This window comes from Carcharhinus amblyrhynchos, unplaced genomic scaffold, assembly GCF_965287045.1.
Source record: "Carcharhinus amblyrhynchos unplaced genomic scaffold, sCarAmb.v2.hapA scaffold_43, whole genome shotgun sequence".
Taxonomy (NCBI): Eukaryota; Metazoa; Chordata; class Chondrichthyes; order Carcharhiniformes; family Carcharhinidae; genus Carcharhinus; species Carcharhinus amblyrhynchos.
In genome coordinates, this window is record NW_027649784.1 from 1,027,691 (window position 1) to 1,045,522 (window position 17,832).

The 17,832-nt window shown below is 50.4% G+C and overlaps 1 protein-coding gene across 1 annotated transcript; it reads right to left on the reverse strand.

The window, feature by feature from the left end:
- Positions 1-916: 916 nt before the first annotated feature.
- On the reverse strand, positions 917-9,905 carry lamtor4 (late endosomal/lysosomal adaptor, MAPK and MTOR activator 4). The gene is made up of 4 exons (XM_080181847.1): positions 9,834-9,905; positions 4,837-4,917; positions 2,949-3,066; positions 917-1,703 (listed from the first exon to the last, which is right to left on the reverse strand). The coding sequence occupies exons 1-4, from the start codon at positions 9,834-9,836 to the stop codon at positions 1,606-1,608; spliced, it is 300 nt and encodes a 99-aa protein (XP_080037973.1). The 5' UTR covers positions 9,837-9,905; the 3' UTR covers positions 917-1,605.
- Between the last annotated feature and the right edge of the window lie 7,927 nt (positions 9,906-17,832).

Sequence of the window (17,832 nt, forward strand, 5' to 3'; positions counted from 1 at the left end):
GGAGAGGGAGGGGGAGGGGGAGGAGGAGGAGGAGAGGGAGGGGGAGGGGGAGGAGGAGGAGGAGAGGGAGGGGGAGGAGGAGAGGGAGGGGGGAGGAGGAGGGGAGAGGGAGGGGGGAGGAGGAGGAGGAGAGGGAGGGGGGAGGAGGAGGAGGAGAGGGAGGGGGGAGGAGGAGGAGGAGAGGGAGGGGGGAGGAGGAGGAGGAGAGGGAGGGGGGAGGAGGAGGAGGAGAGGGAGTGGGGGGAGGAGGAGGAGAGGGGGGGGAGGAGGAGGAGGAGAGGGAGGGGGAGGAGGAGGAGGAGAGGGAGGGGGAGGAGGAGGAGGAGAGGGAGGGGGGGAAGGAGGAGGAGGAGGAGAGGGGGGGAGGAGGAGGAGGAGAGGGGGGAGGAGGAGGAGGAGGAGGAGGGAGGGAGGGGGAGAGGAGGAGGAGGAGGAGAGGGCGGGGGGGAGGAGAGGGAGGGGGGAGGAGGAGGGATGGGGGAGGGGGAGGTGGGAGAGAGAGAGAGAGAGTAAAAAAAGTGAGAGAGAGAGAGGGAGGAGGTGTTCACATTCTCAAGTTGCTGCACTCGATGTGAACTCCAAAGGCTGTAAAATGCTGAGGACGATTCCTCCGGTTTGGGCTTCACCGTTGGTGTTGCAATAGGCTGATGTGAGGGGTGGGAGGATGGCAAGTGAGGCCCAAATTGCAGGTAGCCTGTGGGGCTGTCACCACCACACACCGACACCAACCCATACTGGGGAAACCAGTGGCCCGGTTGACGGAGCTGAGGGGCCAAGAGCGGGCACACCAAGATGCATGGGTCAGGCAGCCACAGGAGTGTTCACGTGTCTTCAAATACAGCAATCAAACATCGCTCCCCACCGATTAGCTTTCCCCCTACACTAGAACAAGACAAATCACGGGAACGGAGTGTACACCAAACCTTTATTGTGACACAAGTTACCTGAAGCAACACAAGTTACAAGCAGGAAAGCAAAGATGGGTTCCACGCTGCATCTAAACCATTACCAGTCTCTTGCCCACCTCCCTTAACGGGCAACAGCAGGAGAGTCTGGTGATACTTATAACCAACGCATGTATCTTTTTACCAGTTCATACAAAAGTGGGTGGGGGGAATAATTGAGGAGACGGAAAATAGAGAATTAAGTCGAACAGACCCATAGGCCAGAATTTTACCATCTCACCTGGAGCAGGCGAGGCACCGCCATGGAAAAGGTCCATTGATCTCGGGCAGGGTTTTCCACTTTCAGGGCGAGCGTGGGTAGAAAATCCCACCCCTCGGTCCAGCATTTTCATGTGTGTGTGTGTGGATGGATGGATGGATGGATAGTTGCGATGGAAAAATGTGATTGTCAACCAATGCAGAAGAGTCACAGCCATCGACCGATTGGGCTGGGAAAAAAAGCCACCAAACATTCTTCGCTGCACGATTCTGTCGCAGGAGCGAGTCGAGGAAGCAGCGAAAATTGGAGAAAAACAAAAAAAAAATCGGGCCGTTCCCGAGCAGGATTCAGTTTGCTACTGGAAATGGGTTTGCAGTCCTCGCCATGGCATGGTCCACACACGAGCACGGAGGACGCTTCATCTCTCTCCCCGATACAGGGTTACACTTCCACTGCCTCATGGGTGTTATTGTGCCTTTTCACCACAAATACCTTCTGTCCGGAGATCGTCGCCATGTACGTGTGTTCACCAAACACCACTGCAAGGGATAGAATCCCGTTAGAGACAGTTCAATCCCAACTGTTGTCCCTACTCGCATCAGCCACTCCCTCCACCCACTGCAATTTTTTGATTCATTCGTTAGTCACAGATAGACTTACATTCACATGCTGTACTGAACTTAGTGTGAAAATCCCCTGTTGGTGACACACCCTGCAGAATGCAAAGAACAAGATGTTCGCCCCCCTCCTTTTTTCTAAAAGTTTAACTCATCTTCCCCAAAAGTAATTAATAATGAAACTGCAGTTTGCTACACCGATGCAAAGGGAGTTCATTCTCAAGGGCTGAGTGCAGGTTTAAAGAAGCCTTGCTGCATTGGAAAGATCTTTGGTGCGACCACGTTTGATTGAAAGATGTGCTGGTTAGGGTGCATTGGCCGGGCTAAGTTCTCCCGGTGTTACCCGAACAGTGTGGCGACTAGGGGGTATTTCACAGTAACTTCATTGCATTGTTAATGTAAGCCTACTTGTGACATTAATAAATAAAATTTAAAACTTCTCCCACCTGATTTCATCTCCCCCCACCCCACCCCAGTCAGCATACCTTTTGATTCCTTTCCCACCCCCCAACTTTTCCTGAAACATATTTGTAATGTTCATCTCAATTGTCCCTTGTATACGTTTAACTTCTAGAGCTGGTCACATCCAACATACAGCATTGTATCTACCACAGACACATGGAACTCTATCCAGCCTCTCCTCATCACTCAATCCATCAAGTCCCAGTAGCATCCTAGTAACTCTTTTCTGCACTCTTTTTGTTTAATAATACCCTTTCTATAATAGGGTGACCAGAACCGTAGACAGTATTCCAAGTATGACCTTACCAATGTCTTGTACAACTTCAACAAGACGTCCAACTCCTGTATTTAATGTTCTGACCGATGAAACCAAGCATGCCGAATGCCTTCTTCACCACTCTGTCCGCCTGTGACTCCACTTTCAAGGAGCTATGAACCTGTACCCTGAGATCTCTTTGTTCTGTAACTCTCCCCAATGCCGTACCATTAACTGAGTAAGTCCTGCCCTGGTTCAATCTACCAAAATGCATTATCTCACATTTGTCTAAATTGAACTCCATCTGCCGTTCATCAGCCCACTGGCCCAACTGATCAAGATCCCGCTGCAATCCTCGATAACCTTCCTCACTGTCCACCATGCCACCAACCTTGGTGTCACCTGCAGACTTACTAACCTTGCCCCGTATGGGACGCTGGTTAACTCACCGGACATTCTCTTGAAGAAAGGCTCGCTGCTGCCGTTCATGCAGAGTTTCACAGCGGTCTGCATCATGCGCATGATCACTCCGGCAGCATGTTCGTCGTTCTCCAGCTCACCTGCCGACTACGTCAAAGGGAAGAGCATTAGGTGGTGCTCGGGTAAACAACCAGACCCGCTGCTCTGGCACTAAAGCCAGGATGGGCACCCATCTGCATCTGTAAGATGCACTGCAGCAATTCGCCAAAGACAGCAACTTCCAAACCGGCAACTGCTTCCTGCTAAGAGCAGCAGGCACATGGGGAGTACCGGCACCTGCAAGTTCCCCTCCAAGCCACTCACCATCCTGACTTGGAAATATATCACCGTTCCCTCATAGTCGCTGGGGTCAAAATCCTGGAATTCCCTCCCTCACGGCATGGTGGGTCAACCCACAGCACGTGGACTGCAGCGATTCAAGATGGCGGCTCACCACCACCTTCTCAAGGGGCAATAGGGATGGGCAATGAATGAACATCAGAACATAATAAATAGGAGCAGGAGTAGGCCATCTGGCCCCTCGAGCCTGTCCCGCCATTCAATAAGATCATGACTGATCTGATAGTGGTTCAGTTCCACTTACTCGCTTGCTGCCCATAACCCTTAATTGGTCAGGAATCTGTGACTTAAACACATTTAACGAGGTAGCCTCCACTGCTTCAACGGGCAGAGAATTCCAGAGATTCACTACCCTCTGGGAGAAGAAGTTCCTCCTCGACTCTGTTCGAAATTGACTCCCCCTCCATTTTGAGGCTGTGCCCTCTAGTTCTGGTCTCCATTCTAAGTGGAAGTAATCTCTCTGCTGGCCCAGCCAGCGACCCCACGTCCCATGAATTAAAAAAAAAGCAATACCGTGACTCAGCGGGTAACACTCCCTTGGCTCCCCGAATCCGAAGGAAAGCCCCATCCCGAAGATTCAAACACAAAAACCCCGCCAGGTTTGACACACAGTGTGATACCAAGGGACTGCCACTCTATCAGAGGTGCCATCTTTTAGGTGCCATGATAATATTCAAGGATATAGGACAAGTGCAGGAAAAAGGGATTAGCGCTCCTTCGGTGGTAGATATTGTCAGTGCAGACTCCATGGGCTGGAGGGCCTTCTCTGCGTTGCAAGGTTCTACAATAAGCCGAAGCCAGGACCGTGATATCTGAGGCCAAAATTTCCCTTGTGGGCAGAGGACACAGACTTGATGTAAAGAGGAAGGAAATCAGACGGATTGGTTTAATGCAGACGGTTGTTACCTAAGAACTAGGAGCAGGAGTCGGGCCAACTGGCCCCTCGAGGGTGCTCCACCTTTCAATAAGATCATAGCTGATCTTTTCATGGACTCAGCTCCACTTAACCACCTGCTCACCACAACGCTTAATTCCTTTACTGTTCAAAAATCTATCAATCTTTGTCTTAAAAACATTCAATGAGATTTTTGGGGCCTGGATGGCACATGGTTAGCACTGCTCCCTCACATAGTCCAAAAGGTGTGCAGGTTAGGTGGATTGGCCGTGCTAAGTTGCCCCTTAGTGTCCCAAGGTGTGTGCAGGTTATGTGGATTGGCCGTGCTAAATGCATGGGGTTACAGGGATAGGGTGGACGGGAGTGCCTAGATGGGATGCTCTTTAGACACCTCTAGCCTTTCCAACCACCTCATGCCTGTGATCTCTGAACTGGAAGACGCCCCCTTTCGTGTTGACAGGGAGACATGCAGCAGGAACCTCAACCTTTTGGGGATAGAGCTGCAGCATTTTCCAGCCCCTGGCATTTGCTGAGAACCATCCCGCATCACCCCCCCCCACCCCTTCTCCCCCAAACACCCTGAGGTCCATTCCCTCGGATTTTTGAAACGCTGTCACACTTACAGACAAAACTCCATCTTCGCTGATGACCAGGTAACCCAGCTGGTCTGGGATTCTCTCCAACCCTTGCGTCAAAGCGGAAGCCTGGTCACAACAGGAAAGGGAGAAAGAGGAACAACTTTGTGATCAGAGGAAACCGTGAAGAAATAAGAACACAAGAACTAGGAGCAGGAGTCGGCCATCTGGCCCCTCGAGCCTCCTCTGCCATTCGATAAGATCATGGCTGATCTTTTTTGTGGACTCAGTTCCACTTACCCACCCGCTCATCATAACCCTTACTTCCTTTAATGTTCAAAAAAAATCTATCTATCCTTGCCTTAAAAGCATTCAACGAGGTGGCTTCACTGGGCAGGGAATTCCACAGATTTGTGTGAAGAAGTTCCTCCTCAACTGAATCCTAAATCTGCTCCCCCTTATTTTGAGACCGTGCCCCTCTCGTTCTAGTTTCACCACCAGTGGCAACAACTTCCCTGTTTCTATCTTATCTATTCCCTTCATAATCTTACATGTTTCTGTACGATCTCCTCTCATTCTTCTGAATTCCAATGAGTATAGCCCCAGCCTACTCAGTCTCTCCTCATTAGCCAACCCTCTCAACTCTGGAATCAACCTAGCGAACCTCCTCGGAACCCCCTCCAGTGCCAGTATATCCCTTCTCAAGTAAGGAAACACGCAGGCCTTAAAACTCACAAAGCTCATTGCAACTTACATAAAATTATAGCACAGAAACAGGCCATTTGGCTCACCTGCTCTGTGCTGGTGTTGATATGAACATACTAAATCAGAATCAGGAGTAGGCCACTCAGTCCCTTGAGCCTACTCCCCCCATTCAATAAGATCAAAGCTGATCTGACTGTAACCTCAACCCCACGTTTGAGCGAAAGTAGCCTTTCCTGCCCCCTCGTTAATCAAAAATCTATCTGGGTCTGCCCTAACAACGTTCACCGACATGGTCTCCACTGTCTTTTGAGGAAGACACGGTCAGGACAGTGGTTAGCACGGCTGCCTCACAGCACCAGGGACCTGGATTTGATTCCCGGCTTGGGTCACTGTCTGTACCAAGTCTGCACGTTCTCCCCCCGTGTCTGTGTGGGTTTCTTCCGGGTGCTCCAGTTTCCTCCCACGCTCCAAAAGACGAGCTGGTTAGGGTGCATTGGCCGTGCTAAATTCTCCCTCAGTGTTACCCAAACAGGCACCGGAGTGTGGCGACTAGGGGATTTTCACAGTAACTTCATTGCAGTGTTAATGTAAGCCAACTCATAACAAAATAAACACAGGGTTGTGGGATAGGGCCTGGGTGGAATTGCAGGCTTGATGGGCCAAATGGCCTCCTTCTACGATTGGTAAACCTCTGATGTGGAGATGCCGGCGTTGGACTGGGGTAAAACAGAAAGAAATCCCACAACACCAGTTTAAAGTCCAAACAGGTTTATTTGTACCAAAGCCACAAGCTTTTGGGACAGCCTGTCCCTTTGTCAGGCCACCTGATGCCCAGCCACCTGACGAAGGGAGAGGCTGTCCTGAAAGCTTGTGGCTTTTGCTACATAAACCTGTTTGGACTTTAAACTGGTGTTGTGGGAAACCTTCTCTGAACAGCTTTAACACTTTACATCTTCCCTTAAATAAGGAGATTGCCACACCTGGAGTACTGTGTACAGAACCATAAATGAATCATTAGCTCCCTATTTTTGTACTTAATTCCCCCTCACAATAATAATATTATTTTGTTAACACAGAATCCTAACAGTGCAGAGGGAGGCTATCCAATCTGCACTGACAACAATCCCAACCAGGCCCTAACCCCATAATCCCACATATTTAAACTGTTGCTAATCCCCTGACACTACGGGGGCATTTTAGCACAGCCAATCCACCTAACCTGGACATCTTTGGACAGAAGGGGCAATTTAGCACAGCCAATCCACCTAACCTGTACATCTTCGTACTGTGAGAGGAAACTGGAGCAGCCAGAAGGCACAGGGAGAACGTACAAACTTCTCACGGACCCAAGACCTGAATCAAACCCAGGTCCCTGGTGCTGCGAGGAGCAGTACTGACCACTGTGCCTGCCTCAGTTTCCTAATTACCTGTATAAAAGTAAGTTTATTTATTAGTGACAAGTAAGGCTTACATTAACACTGCAATGAAGTTACTGTGAAATTCCCCGAGTCACCACACTCCTGCACCAGTTCGGGTCAATGCACCCTAACCAGCACATCTTTCTGACTGTGGAGGAAACCGGAGCACCCGGAAGAAACCCACGCAGTGGGGAGAACGTGCAAACTCCACACAGACAATGACCTAAGCCAGGAATCGAATCTGGATCCCTGGCGCTTTGAGGCAGCAGTGTTAACCACCATGCCACCCCAATACATCAACCTTTTGTCATTCATGCACTCGGGCATCCAGAACCCTCTGCACCAGCTCATAACAACATAAGAAATAGGAGCAGGAGTAGGCCATCTAGCCCTTCAAGCCTGCTCCGCCATTCAATAAGATCATGGCTGATCTGAAGTGGTTCAGTTCCACTTCCCTGCCTGCTCCCCATAACCCTTAGTTCCCTTATCAATCAGAAATCTATCTACCCGTGACTTAAACATATTCAACGAGGTAGCCTCCACCACTTCAACGGGCAGAGAATTCCAGAGATTCACCACCCTCTGCGAGAAGAAGTTCCTCCTCGATTCTGTTCTAAACTGCTCCCCCCCACCCCCCCTTATTTTGAGGCTGTGGTCTCTAATTCTGGTTTCCTTTCTAAGTGGAAAGAATCTCTCTACCTCTACCCTATCTAGCCCCTTCATTATAAAACAAAGAACAACACAGCGCGGGAAACAGGCCCTTCGGCCCAACGAGCCCGTGCCGCCATCTTAACAAAGCATTTTCCTACACCTACCTTGACCCGTGTGTATGCATATGGTACCCCCATTGGAAACCAGATTCAGGGGAGAACAATTTAGGGACAATCTGTTACACCAATCAGCCTACGAGCACATCTTTGGAGTGGGAGGAAACCGGAGCACCCAGAGGAAACCCACGCAACCACAGGAGAATGCGCAAACTCCCACAGACACTGGCCCAAATCCATGTACCTGCACAGCTAGCAGTGATAGTCACTGAGCTGTTGTGGTGCCCATCTGCTGGTCCAGGTTTAAGCACACACAACGACGTGAAGTACTAGGCCACTCTTGAAACATCCAAGAGCAGCCCACGTACGACCCACTGTGTGCATGCCCCTCGTTAGACAACAAGGTGGGTCTTATTATATTATCTTATAAGAACATAAGAAATAGGAGCAGGAGTAGGCCATCTAGCCCTTCGAGCCTGCCCCGCCATTCAATAAGATCATGGCTGATCTGAAGTGGATCAGTTCCACTTTCCCACCTTCTCCCCATAACCCTTAATTCCCTTGTCAATCAGAAACCTATCTACCCGTGACTTAAATATATTCAGCCTCCACCACTTCAACGGGCAGAGAATTCCAGAGATTCACCACCCTTTGAGTGAAGAAGTTCCTCCTCAACTCTGTTCTTAACTGCTCCCCCCGCCCCTTATCTTGAGGCTGTGCCCTCTAGTCCTACTGTCCTTTCTGAGTGGGAAGAATCTCTCTACCTCTACCCTATCCATCCCTTTCATCATCTTATACGTCTCTAATAAGATCCCCCCTCATCCTTCTAAACTCCAACGAGTACAGACCCAGTCTATTCAGTCTCTCTTCACAGTCTAACCCCCTCATCTCCGGTATCAGCCTAGTGAACCTCCTCTGCACTCCCTCCAAGGCCAAAATATCCTTGCGCAAGTGCGGCTACCAAAACTGCACCACACAGTACTCCAGCTGTGGCCTCACCAGTGCCCTGTACAGTTGCAGCAAGACCACCCTGCTTTTAAATTCTATCCCCCTCGCTATAAAGGCCAGCATCCCATTCGCCTTCTTGATCACATGCTGCACCTGCAGGCTGGGTTTTTGCGACTCATCCACAAGGACCCCCAGGTCCCTCTGCACCGTAGCATGCTGCAGCTTTTTGCCCTTTAAATAGTAATCCCTCCTACTATTATTACTGCGACATGAACCCAAGATCCCTGTTGAGACCGCACTATCTGTAACCCCCGTGACTTGCCTGAACTTGCAAAACCTCACTCACTGTGCTGTCTGGAGACAATACACATCTCTCTAACCTGTGATCAGTGCTCCTTCCACACACATTGTCGGCCACTTTAGGACTTGAACAGCAGGTTAGGTGTAAAGATTCGCATTCTAATCAGTAATCTCTAAACTGTCTGTGCTTTATATGCTCTGTCTGAGGCCAGAACTCTCCATTCACCTGACGAAGAGGGAGTCCCCTCGAAAGCTAGTGAGTTTACTATCAAATAAAATCGGTTGGACTAAAACCTGGCGTTGTCAGACTTTTTACTGTGTTTACCCCCAGTCCAACGCCAGCACATCCACATCATGACTGTTATCCTTTATCAACAGAGCTACCCCACCTCCTTTTTCTTCCTGTCTATCCTCCCTAAACGTCGGATACCCCTGGACATTCAGGTCCCGGTCACCTTGCAATCACGTTTCCGCAATGGCCGCTAGGTCATACCCATTTGTGCCATCAGCTCATTCACTTTGTTCCGAATGCTTTGTGCATGCAGGTCTCTATACCAGCCTTCATCCAGACCCGATTTGTTGAAACGCTACTAACCTCTCCTATGCCCCCCCCTCCTCCTTTAATTAGAGGAATGTCCTCAACATTAACCTGCACTCGTACCCTCTCTCTTACTTTTGATTTTATAATTCCTTTGTTATTTGCTAATTTTGCAACAACACCACAATCCCAGGGAAGGTGCACTGCCGTGACCTCTGACCTCCCGGGCTGCGTCTCCCAGGAAACGCCGCCGATTTGGGGCTCAGGGACACGGGCGGCAGCGGGAGGGCGAACACCCGGTAGTTTAATTCGCCCCCTCCTTCAGTTAGTCAGTCAGTCAGCGCCTCTCCCGATACCGGCCGCACTCACCATAGCGACAAACCCAGCAGCCACTCCGACCTCCGCCTGTCAGTCAGGGCGCCCCACGTGACCCTGACCTAGGTTCCGCCCCCTGTCCCACTTATTGGCTGACGTTCACGGGTCTGCCCGCTGATTGGCAGGGGCGGCCGTCAATCATCCCTCCCATAGACGTCCGCCCACCTGTCAATCACCTCAACTTCGCCTGACCCGCCTTCAGGTCCCGCCTCTTCACGGATTTGATTGGTCGAAGTGGGCCTACTATCGGCTGATTGGTCCAGCCATCCGTCCATCATCTGTCCCAATGACGTCCGCCTCGTCACCGGCAGCAGCATCACATGACCTACATTCAAGTCCCGTCCCCTTGCGTTTCATTGGTGTGCCTGCAGTCCACTATCCTTTGATTGGTTAAACCATCCGTCCATCATCCCTGTAATGACGCCCGCCCCAGTCAGAATAGTCAGCATCACATAATCAACATGCAGGTCCCGCCTTCCCTTACATTTCATTGGCGAACGTGCTAAATCTACCATCTGATTGGTCCAATAGGCCGTCCATCAAATGACGCCCACACTCTTTTCCTAACTGTCCATCACAACGCTCACCAGACCCATCCTCAAGTCCCGCCCATTTCAGACTGCTATCCCCTGAATGGATCTCCAGCCCGCCCATCCTCCTCCCAATGGCGGCCCCGCCCCGATTTCAAACTGTCAATCAATCTTACGTCACCTGACCCAAACGCAGGATCCCGCCCTCTCCACTTCATTGGCTACTGTGCAGGCTGCTATCGTCTGAATGGGTCACTCGGCCGTCAATCATGCCTCAATCGACGAGAACCCAACTGTCACTCACTGAACGTCACATGACCCCACCCTCAGGGCCCGCCTGTCCATTTCACTGGCGGGTGTAAAGATCCTATCAATTGATTGGTCTAACCGACCGTCCATCATCCCTCCAATAATGCCCGCCTCCTTTCTCCAAATGTCATTCAACCCTGGAACACCAAGACACCATAAGAAGCCTCACAACACCAGGATAAAGTCCAACAGGTGTATTTGGTAGCACGAGCCATTAGCTTTCGGAGCTCTGCCCATTTGTCAGGTGAGTGTCCCAGTAGGCGGGGCCTGTCTCTGTGCGCGGGGCAGGGGAATAATCCCTGTGGGCGGGGCCTGCCCCTGTCAGCGGGGATAGACACTATGGGCGGGGCCTGCCCCCCCAGTGGGCGGGGCCTGTCTCTGATCTGGTCCTGCCGCTGTGGGCGGGGCCTGGGGGGAAAAGAATCTTTGGGCGGGGCCTGCCCCCCCCTAGTGGGCGGGGCCTGTCTCTGAGTTGGTCATGTCCCTATGGGCGGGGCCTGGGGGGAAAATGACTCTTTGGGCGGGGCCTGCCCCCAGTGGGCGGGGCCTGTCTCTGAACTGGTCCTGTCCCTGCGGGCGGGGCCCGGGGGGGGGGTAACTCTTTGGGCGGGGCCTGCCCCAGTGGCAGGGCCTGTCTCTGAGCTGGTCCTGTCCCTGTGGACAACGGGTGAATGAACATCGCTCGACAGTCACCAGGCAAGACTGTTCCCTCCCTGTTGGCGAACACTTCAGCGGGTCACGGACTTTCGGCCTCTGACCTTTGGGTAAGCATTCTCCAAGGCGGCCTTCACGACACACGACAGCGCAGAGTCGCTGAACAGAGACTGATGGCCAAGTTCCGCACACGAGGACAGCCTCAACTGAGACCTTGGGTTCATGTCGCACTATCTGTAACCCCCGTGACTTGCCTGGGTTTGCAAAACCTCACTTACTGTACTGTCTGGAGACAATACACATCTCTTTAGCCTGTGCTCAGTGCTCCTTCCACTCATATTGTCGGCCACTTTAAGACTTGAATAGCAGGTTAGGTGTAAAGATTCACATTCTAAGCAGTAATCTGTAAACTGTCTGTGCTTTATATGCTCTGTCTGAGGCCAGAACTCTCCATTCATCTGACAAAGGGACTAACCCGAAAGCTTGTGCGTTTACTATCAAATAAATCAATTGGACTAAAACCTGGTGTTGTCAGACTTTTTACTGTGTTTACCCCAGTCCAACGCCGGCACATCCACATCATGACAGCGGGGCTCGGGGGACAGACTCTTTGGGCGGGGCCTGCCTCTGTGCACGGGGGAGGGGAATAATCCCTGTGGGCGGGGCCTGCCCCTGTCAGCAGGGACAGACTCTTTGGGCGGGGCCTGCCCCAGTGGGCGGGGCCTGCCTCTGTTGGTGGGCAGCCTGACAAGGTCAGGTTTAAGGCCAACCAGTTTATTTGACAGTAAGCTCACAAGTTTTCGGGGTTTGCCCCTTCGTCAGGTGAATGGAGAGTTCTGGCCTCAGCCAGAGCATATAACAGCATGGTACATTGGGGGAGACCGTGCAGACTCTACGACAATGGATGAATGAACACCGCTCGATGATCACCAGGCAAGTCTGTTCCCTTCCTGTTGGCAAACACTTCAGCGGGTCACAGGCAATCGGTCTCTGATCTTCGGGTAAACGTTCTCCAAGGCGGCCTTCCACACACCTGACGAAGGAACACCGTTTCCGAAAGCTTGTGGGTTTACTATCAAATAAATTGGTTGGACTTCTTACTCTGTCAGTGGCGACCGACTGTGTGGGCGGACCCAGTCTGGTGGTGGGACAGATTCTGGGTGGGGCCTGTCTCTATGGGCGGGGCCTGTTTGTGTAGGCAGGGCCAGACTCTGTGGGTGGGGCCTGCCTCTGAGCGAGGGACAATCTCTGTGGGTGGGGCCTGTCTTTGTTGGGGGGGGGCAGTCAGTATCAGCGGGGACGGACTGTGGGCGAGGCTTCGCCCTATGGGTGGGGCCTGTCTGTCAACAGGGACAGACCCTGTGGGCGGGGCCTGTCTGTTACAGGATAGTCTCTGTGGGCAGGGTAGAAGAAATCCCACAACACCAGCTTAAAGTCGAACAAATTTATTTGTAGCAAATGCTGCAAACTTTCGGAACAGGCTGTCCCTTCATCAGGTGGCTAACTCCCAGCTACCTGACGAAGGGACAGCCTGTTCTGAAAGCTTGTGGCATTTGCTACAAATAAACTTGTTGGACTTTAAGCTGGTGTTGTAGGATTTCTTTCTGTTTTACCCCAGTCCAACGCCGGCATCTCCACATCTGTGGGCGGGGACAGACACACCACGGCGCAGCGTCGCTGAGCAGAGACTGATAGCCAAGTTCCGCACACATGAGGACTGCCTTGACTGGGATCTTGGGTTCATGTCACACTATTTGTAACCCCCACGACTTGCCTAGACTTGCAAAATCTCACTAAGAACATAAGAACTTAATAAGAACATAAGAAGTAGGAGCAGGAATAGGCCATCTAGCCCTTCGAGCCTGCCCCGCCATTCAATAAGATCTGAAGTGGCTCAATTCCACTTTCCCGCTTTCTCCCCATAACCTTTAATTCCCTTGTCTACCAAAAACCTATCAACCCGTGTCTTAAATATATTTAGCAAGGTAGCCTCCACCACTTCAACGGGCAGAGAATTCCAGAGATTCACCACCCTTTGAGTGAAGAAGTTCCTCCTCAACTCTGTTCTAAACTGCCCCCCCCCCCTTATCTTGAGGCTCTGCCCTCTAGTCCTGCTGTCCTTTCTGAGCAGGAAGAATCTCTCTACCTCTACCCTATCCATCTCTTTCATTATCTTATACGTATCTATAAGATTCCTCCTCATCCTTCTAAACTCCAACCAGTACAGACCCATTCTATTTAGTCTCTCTTCATAGTCTAACCCCCTCATCTCCGGTATCAGCCTAGTGAACCTCCTCTGCACTCCCTCCAAGGCCAAAATATCCTTGCGCAAGTGCGGCGACCAAAACTGCACACAGTACTCCAGCTGCGGCCTCACTAGTGCCCTGTACAGTTGCAGCAAGACCTCCCTGCTTTAATATTCTATCCCCCTCGCTATAAAGGCCAGCATCCCATTCGCCTTCCTGACCACCTGCTGCACCTGCAGGCTGGGTTTTTGTGACTCATGCACAAGGACCCCCAGGTCCCTCTGCACCATAGCATGCTGCAGCTTTTCGCCCTGTCCTATCTGGAGACAATACACATCTCTTTAACCTGTGCTTAATCCACTCTCTGCTCACCTTGTCTGTACCTTTAAGATTTGATTAGCTGTAGAAACTCACATTCCAATCAGTATTCTGTAAATTGAGTTTGTGTCTTTCTATGCTGTGTTTGTGAACAGAACTCCCACTCACCTGACGATGGGGCAACACTCCGAAAGCTAGCGGCTTTTGCTGTTAAATAAACCTGTTGGACTTTAACTTGGTGTTGTGAGACTTCTTACTGTGTTCACCCCAGTCCAACGCCGGCATCTCCACATCATGACAAAGACATGATCGGACCCCGCCCCTTTCACTGCCTGATTGGCAGGACCTGAAGGTGGGTCATGTGATGGTGAGGTGATTGACAGGTAGAGAAAGGTGGGCGGGTACCTATGGGAGGAATGACTGACGGCCATCTAAACCAATCAAAAGGTAGATATTGGAATACCAGCCCATAAAAGGGAGTGGGTGGGGACTTAAGTCTTGGGTCACGTGGTGTGCTCTGATTGACAGGCAGATTTTGCTAGCTTTTGATCTGATTGGCCTGCCCATCCATCAATCATTCTGCTCAGCCCCGCTCCCATCTGCATTGAAAACTTCTTGTCACATGTCCCCCACCAGCACCTGCCCCTGCTCCCAATTCATTGGCTGACCGTTCCAACTCCAACATCCGATTGGTTGACAGGCCCATCAATCAATCAATTCTTGATCTCCGCCCTCTCCTTGCTGATTGGCTAACAACCTGCCCCTCTGTCCCATTTTCCCATTGGTCTGTCTGGCCGTCAATCATATCAGGCACTCACCTAATGAAAGGGCGGCGCTCCAAAAGCTCGTGCTACCAAATAAACCTGTTGGATGTCAACCTGTCCTTGTGAGAATACTTATCATGCCTATTCACCACCACCCCGCCAGTTCCAATTCTGGCAACTCCGCACAATGTGGGACAGTGTGAGGTCATGCACGTAGGAAGGAGGAATGGAGGCATGGACTATTTCCTAAATGGGGAAATGCTTAGGAAATCAGAAACACAAAGGGACTTGGGAGTCCTTGTTCAAGATTCTCTTAAGGTTAACGTGCAGGTTCAGTCAGCAGTTAGGAAGGCAACTGCAATGTTAGCATTCACATCGAGAGGGCTAGAATACAAGAGCAAGGATGTACTTCTGAGGTTCATAAGGCTCTGGTCAGACTCCATTTGGAGTATTGTCAGGGGTTTTGGGCCCCGTATCTAAGGAAGGATGTGCTGGCCTTGGAAAGGGTCCAGAGGAGATTCACAAGAATGATCCCTGGAATGAAGAGCTTGTCTTTTGGGAATGCAAGGATATTTTGGCCTTGGAGGGAGTGCAGAGGAGGTTTACTAGGCTGATACCGGAGTTGAGGGGGTTGAGCTATGAGGAGAGGCTGAATAAACTAGGCTTGTACTCGTTAGGGTTTAGAAGAATGAGGGGAGATCTCATTGAGACATATAAGATGATGAATGGGATGGATAGGATAGAGGTGGAGAGACTCTTCCTGCTCAGAAAGGACAGTAGGACTAGGGGGCACAGCCTCAAGATAAAGGGGGGGCAGTTTAGAACGGAGTTGAGGAGGAACTTCTTCACTCAAAGGGTGGTGAATCTCTGGAATTCTCTGCCCGTTGAAGTGGTGGAGGCTGCCTCGCTAAATATTTTTAAGACACGGGTTGATGGGTTTTTGATAAGCGAGGGGATTAAGGGTTATGGGGAGAGGGCGGGAATGTGGAACTGAGCCACGACAGATCAGCCATGATCTTATTGAATGGCGGGGCAGGCTCGAAGGGCTAGATGGCCTACTCCTGCTCCTATTTCTTATGTATGTTCTTATGTATGAATGGTTGAGGACTTTGGCTCTGTCCTCATTGGAGTTTAGAAGGATGGGGGGGGTGGGGATCTCATTGAAACTTAGTGGATGCTGCGAGGCCTGGATAGAGTGGACGTGGAGAGGATGTTTCCACTAATAGGAAAAACTAGAACCAGAGGGGCACAGACTCAGGCTAAAGGGACAATTCTTTAAAACAGAGTTGAGGAGGAATTTCTTCAGCCAGAGAGTGGTGAATCTATGGAACTCTTTGCCGCAGAAGTTTATGGAGTCCTTTAAGTGTCTTTAAGACAGAGATAGATTAAGTGGGGTGGTGGGGGGGGGAAGGGGGGAGAGGTGGGTAGTCAGTTGTTATGGGGAAAAGGCAGGAGAATGGGGAGGAGAAAAATATCAGCCACGATTGAATGGCAGAGCAGACTTGATGGGTCGAATGGCTTAATTGTGCTCCTATGTCTTATGATCTAATACTTACTTTTTTAAAGTAACAGATATGTGATAAATGCTGGCAATGGTGTATCAGGTTACATCTGTGCATGTATTCTCAAATATTTAGCACAGTAAATTTTGTTCCACCAAGAGAAATCTGCTTTGTTCTGTCATTTAGCTGGGCACTGAAAGCAAAACATCTCTTCCCTGTTGATTTTATCCTGTTAATTCCAGCATTTATGCAGGAATATTGATTAAGCCATCTTCAAGTTTCTTCTCATTGCAATAAAACAATTCCTCCCATGAATTGGATCAATTTGCCACCTGCCTCCCACCACCCCCTTCCAGAGAGGCAATTGAATATCTGATATCACACAATCGTGGAAAAACAATCTGAGTTAAGGCCTTCATTCCTGTCCAAGAGGTTTCAAAATCTTCACATCAGAGAATTGAGAGAGCAGAGAGTGGGATCTGCCTGACTGAGAGAGAGAGAGAGAGTGGGATGCGCCCAACAGAGAGAGAGAGAGAGTGGGATCCACCCAACTGAGAGAGAGTGGGATCCACCCAACAGAGAGAGTGGGATCCACCCAACAGAGAGTGGGATCCACCCAACAGAGAGAGAGAGGGATCCACCCAACAGAGAGAGAGAGAGTGGGATCCACCCAACAGAGAGAGAGAGAGAGAGAGAGTGGGATCCACCCAACAGAGAGAAAGAGAGAGAGAGTGGGATGCGCCCAACAGAGAGAGAGAGAGAGTGGGATCCACCCAACTGAGAGAGAGTGGGATCCACCCAACAGAGAGAGAGTGGGATCCACCCAACAGAGAGAGAGAGAGAGAGAGAGTGGGATCCACCCAACAGAGAGAGAGAGAGAGAGAGAGAGTGGGATCCACCCAACAGAGAGAGAGAGAGTGGGATCCACCCAACTGAGAGAGAGTGCGGGTTCTACCCGACTGAGAGAGAGAGTGCGGGATCCACCCGACTGAGAGAGAGAGAGAGAGTGGGATCCACCCTAGAGAGAGAGAGCGGAGCAGGATCCGCCCGACTGAGAGTGAAGCATACCATTCATAGAATACGTAGGGCAGAAGGATTTATTATTGTCAATGTATTGGGATACAGTGAAAAGTATTGTTACTTGCGCAGTATATGGACAAAGCATACTGTTCATAGAGTTCATAGAGGAAAAAGATTCAATTTGATTTATTATTGTCACATGTATTGGGATACAGTGAAAAGTATTGTTTCTTGCGCACTATATGGACAAAGCATACCGTTCATAGAGTACATAGGGGAGAAAGATTCGATTTGATTTATTATTGTCATATATATTGGGATACAGTGAAAAGTATTGTTTCTTGCGCACTATACAGACAAACCTAACTATAAAAAGTAAAAAGGGGGTGGGGGGTAATTAAATACCCTCCAACAAATAAATCATAAAGAGTTAACCTCTGTTGCAGTTGAAAACATCTTTTCCCTGTTGATTTTATCCTGTTAATTCCAGCACTGAGGCAGGAATGTTGATTAAGACACCTTCAGGTTGCTTCTCATTGCAATGAAATAGCTCTCCTCATGCATTGGAACAATTTGCCACCGGCTTTCCACCACCCCCTTGCAGAGAGGCAATCGAGTATCTGCTATCACTCAATCCTGGAGAAGCAATC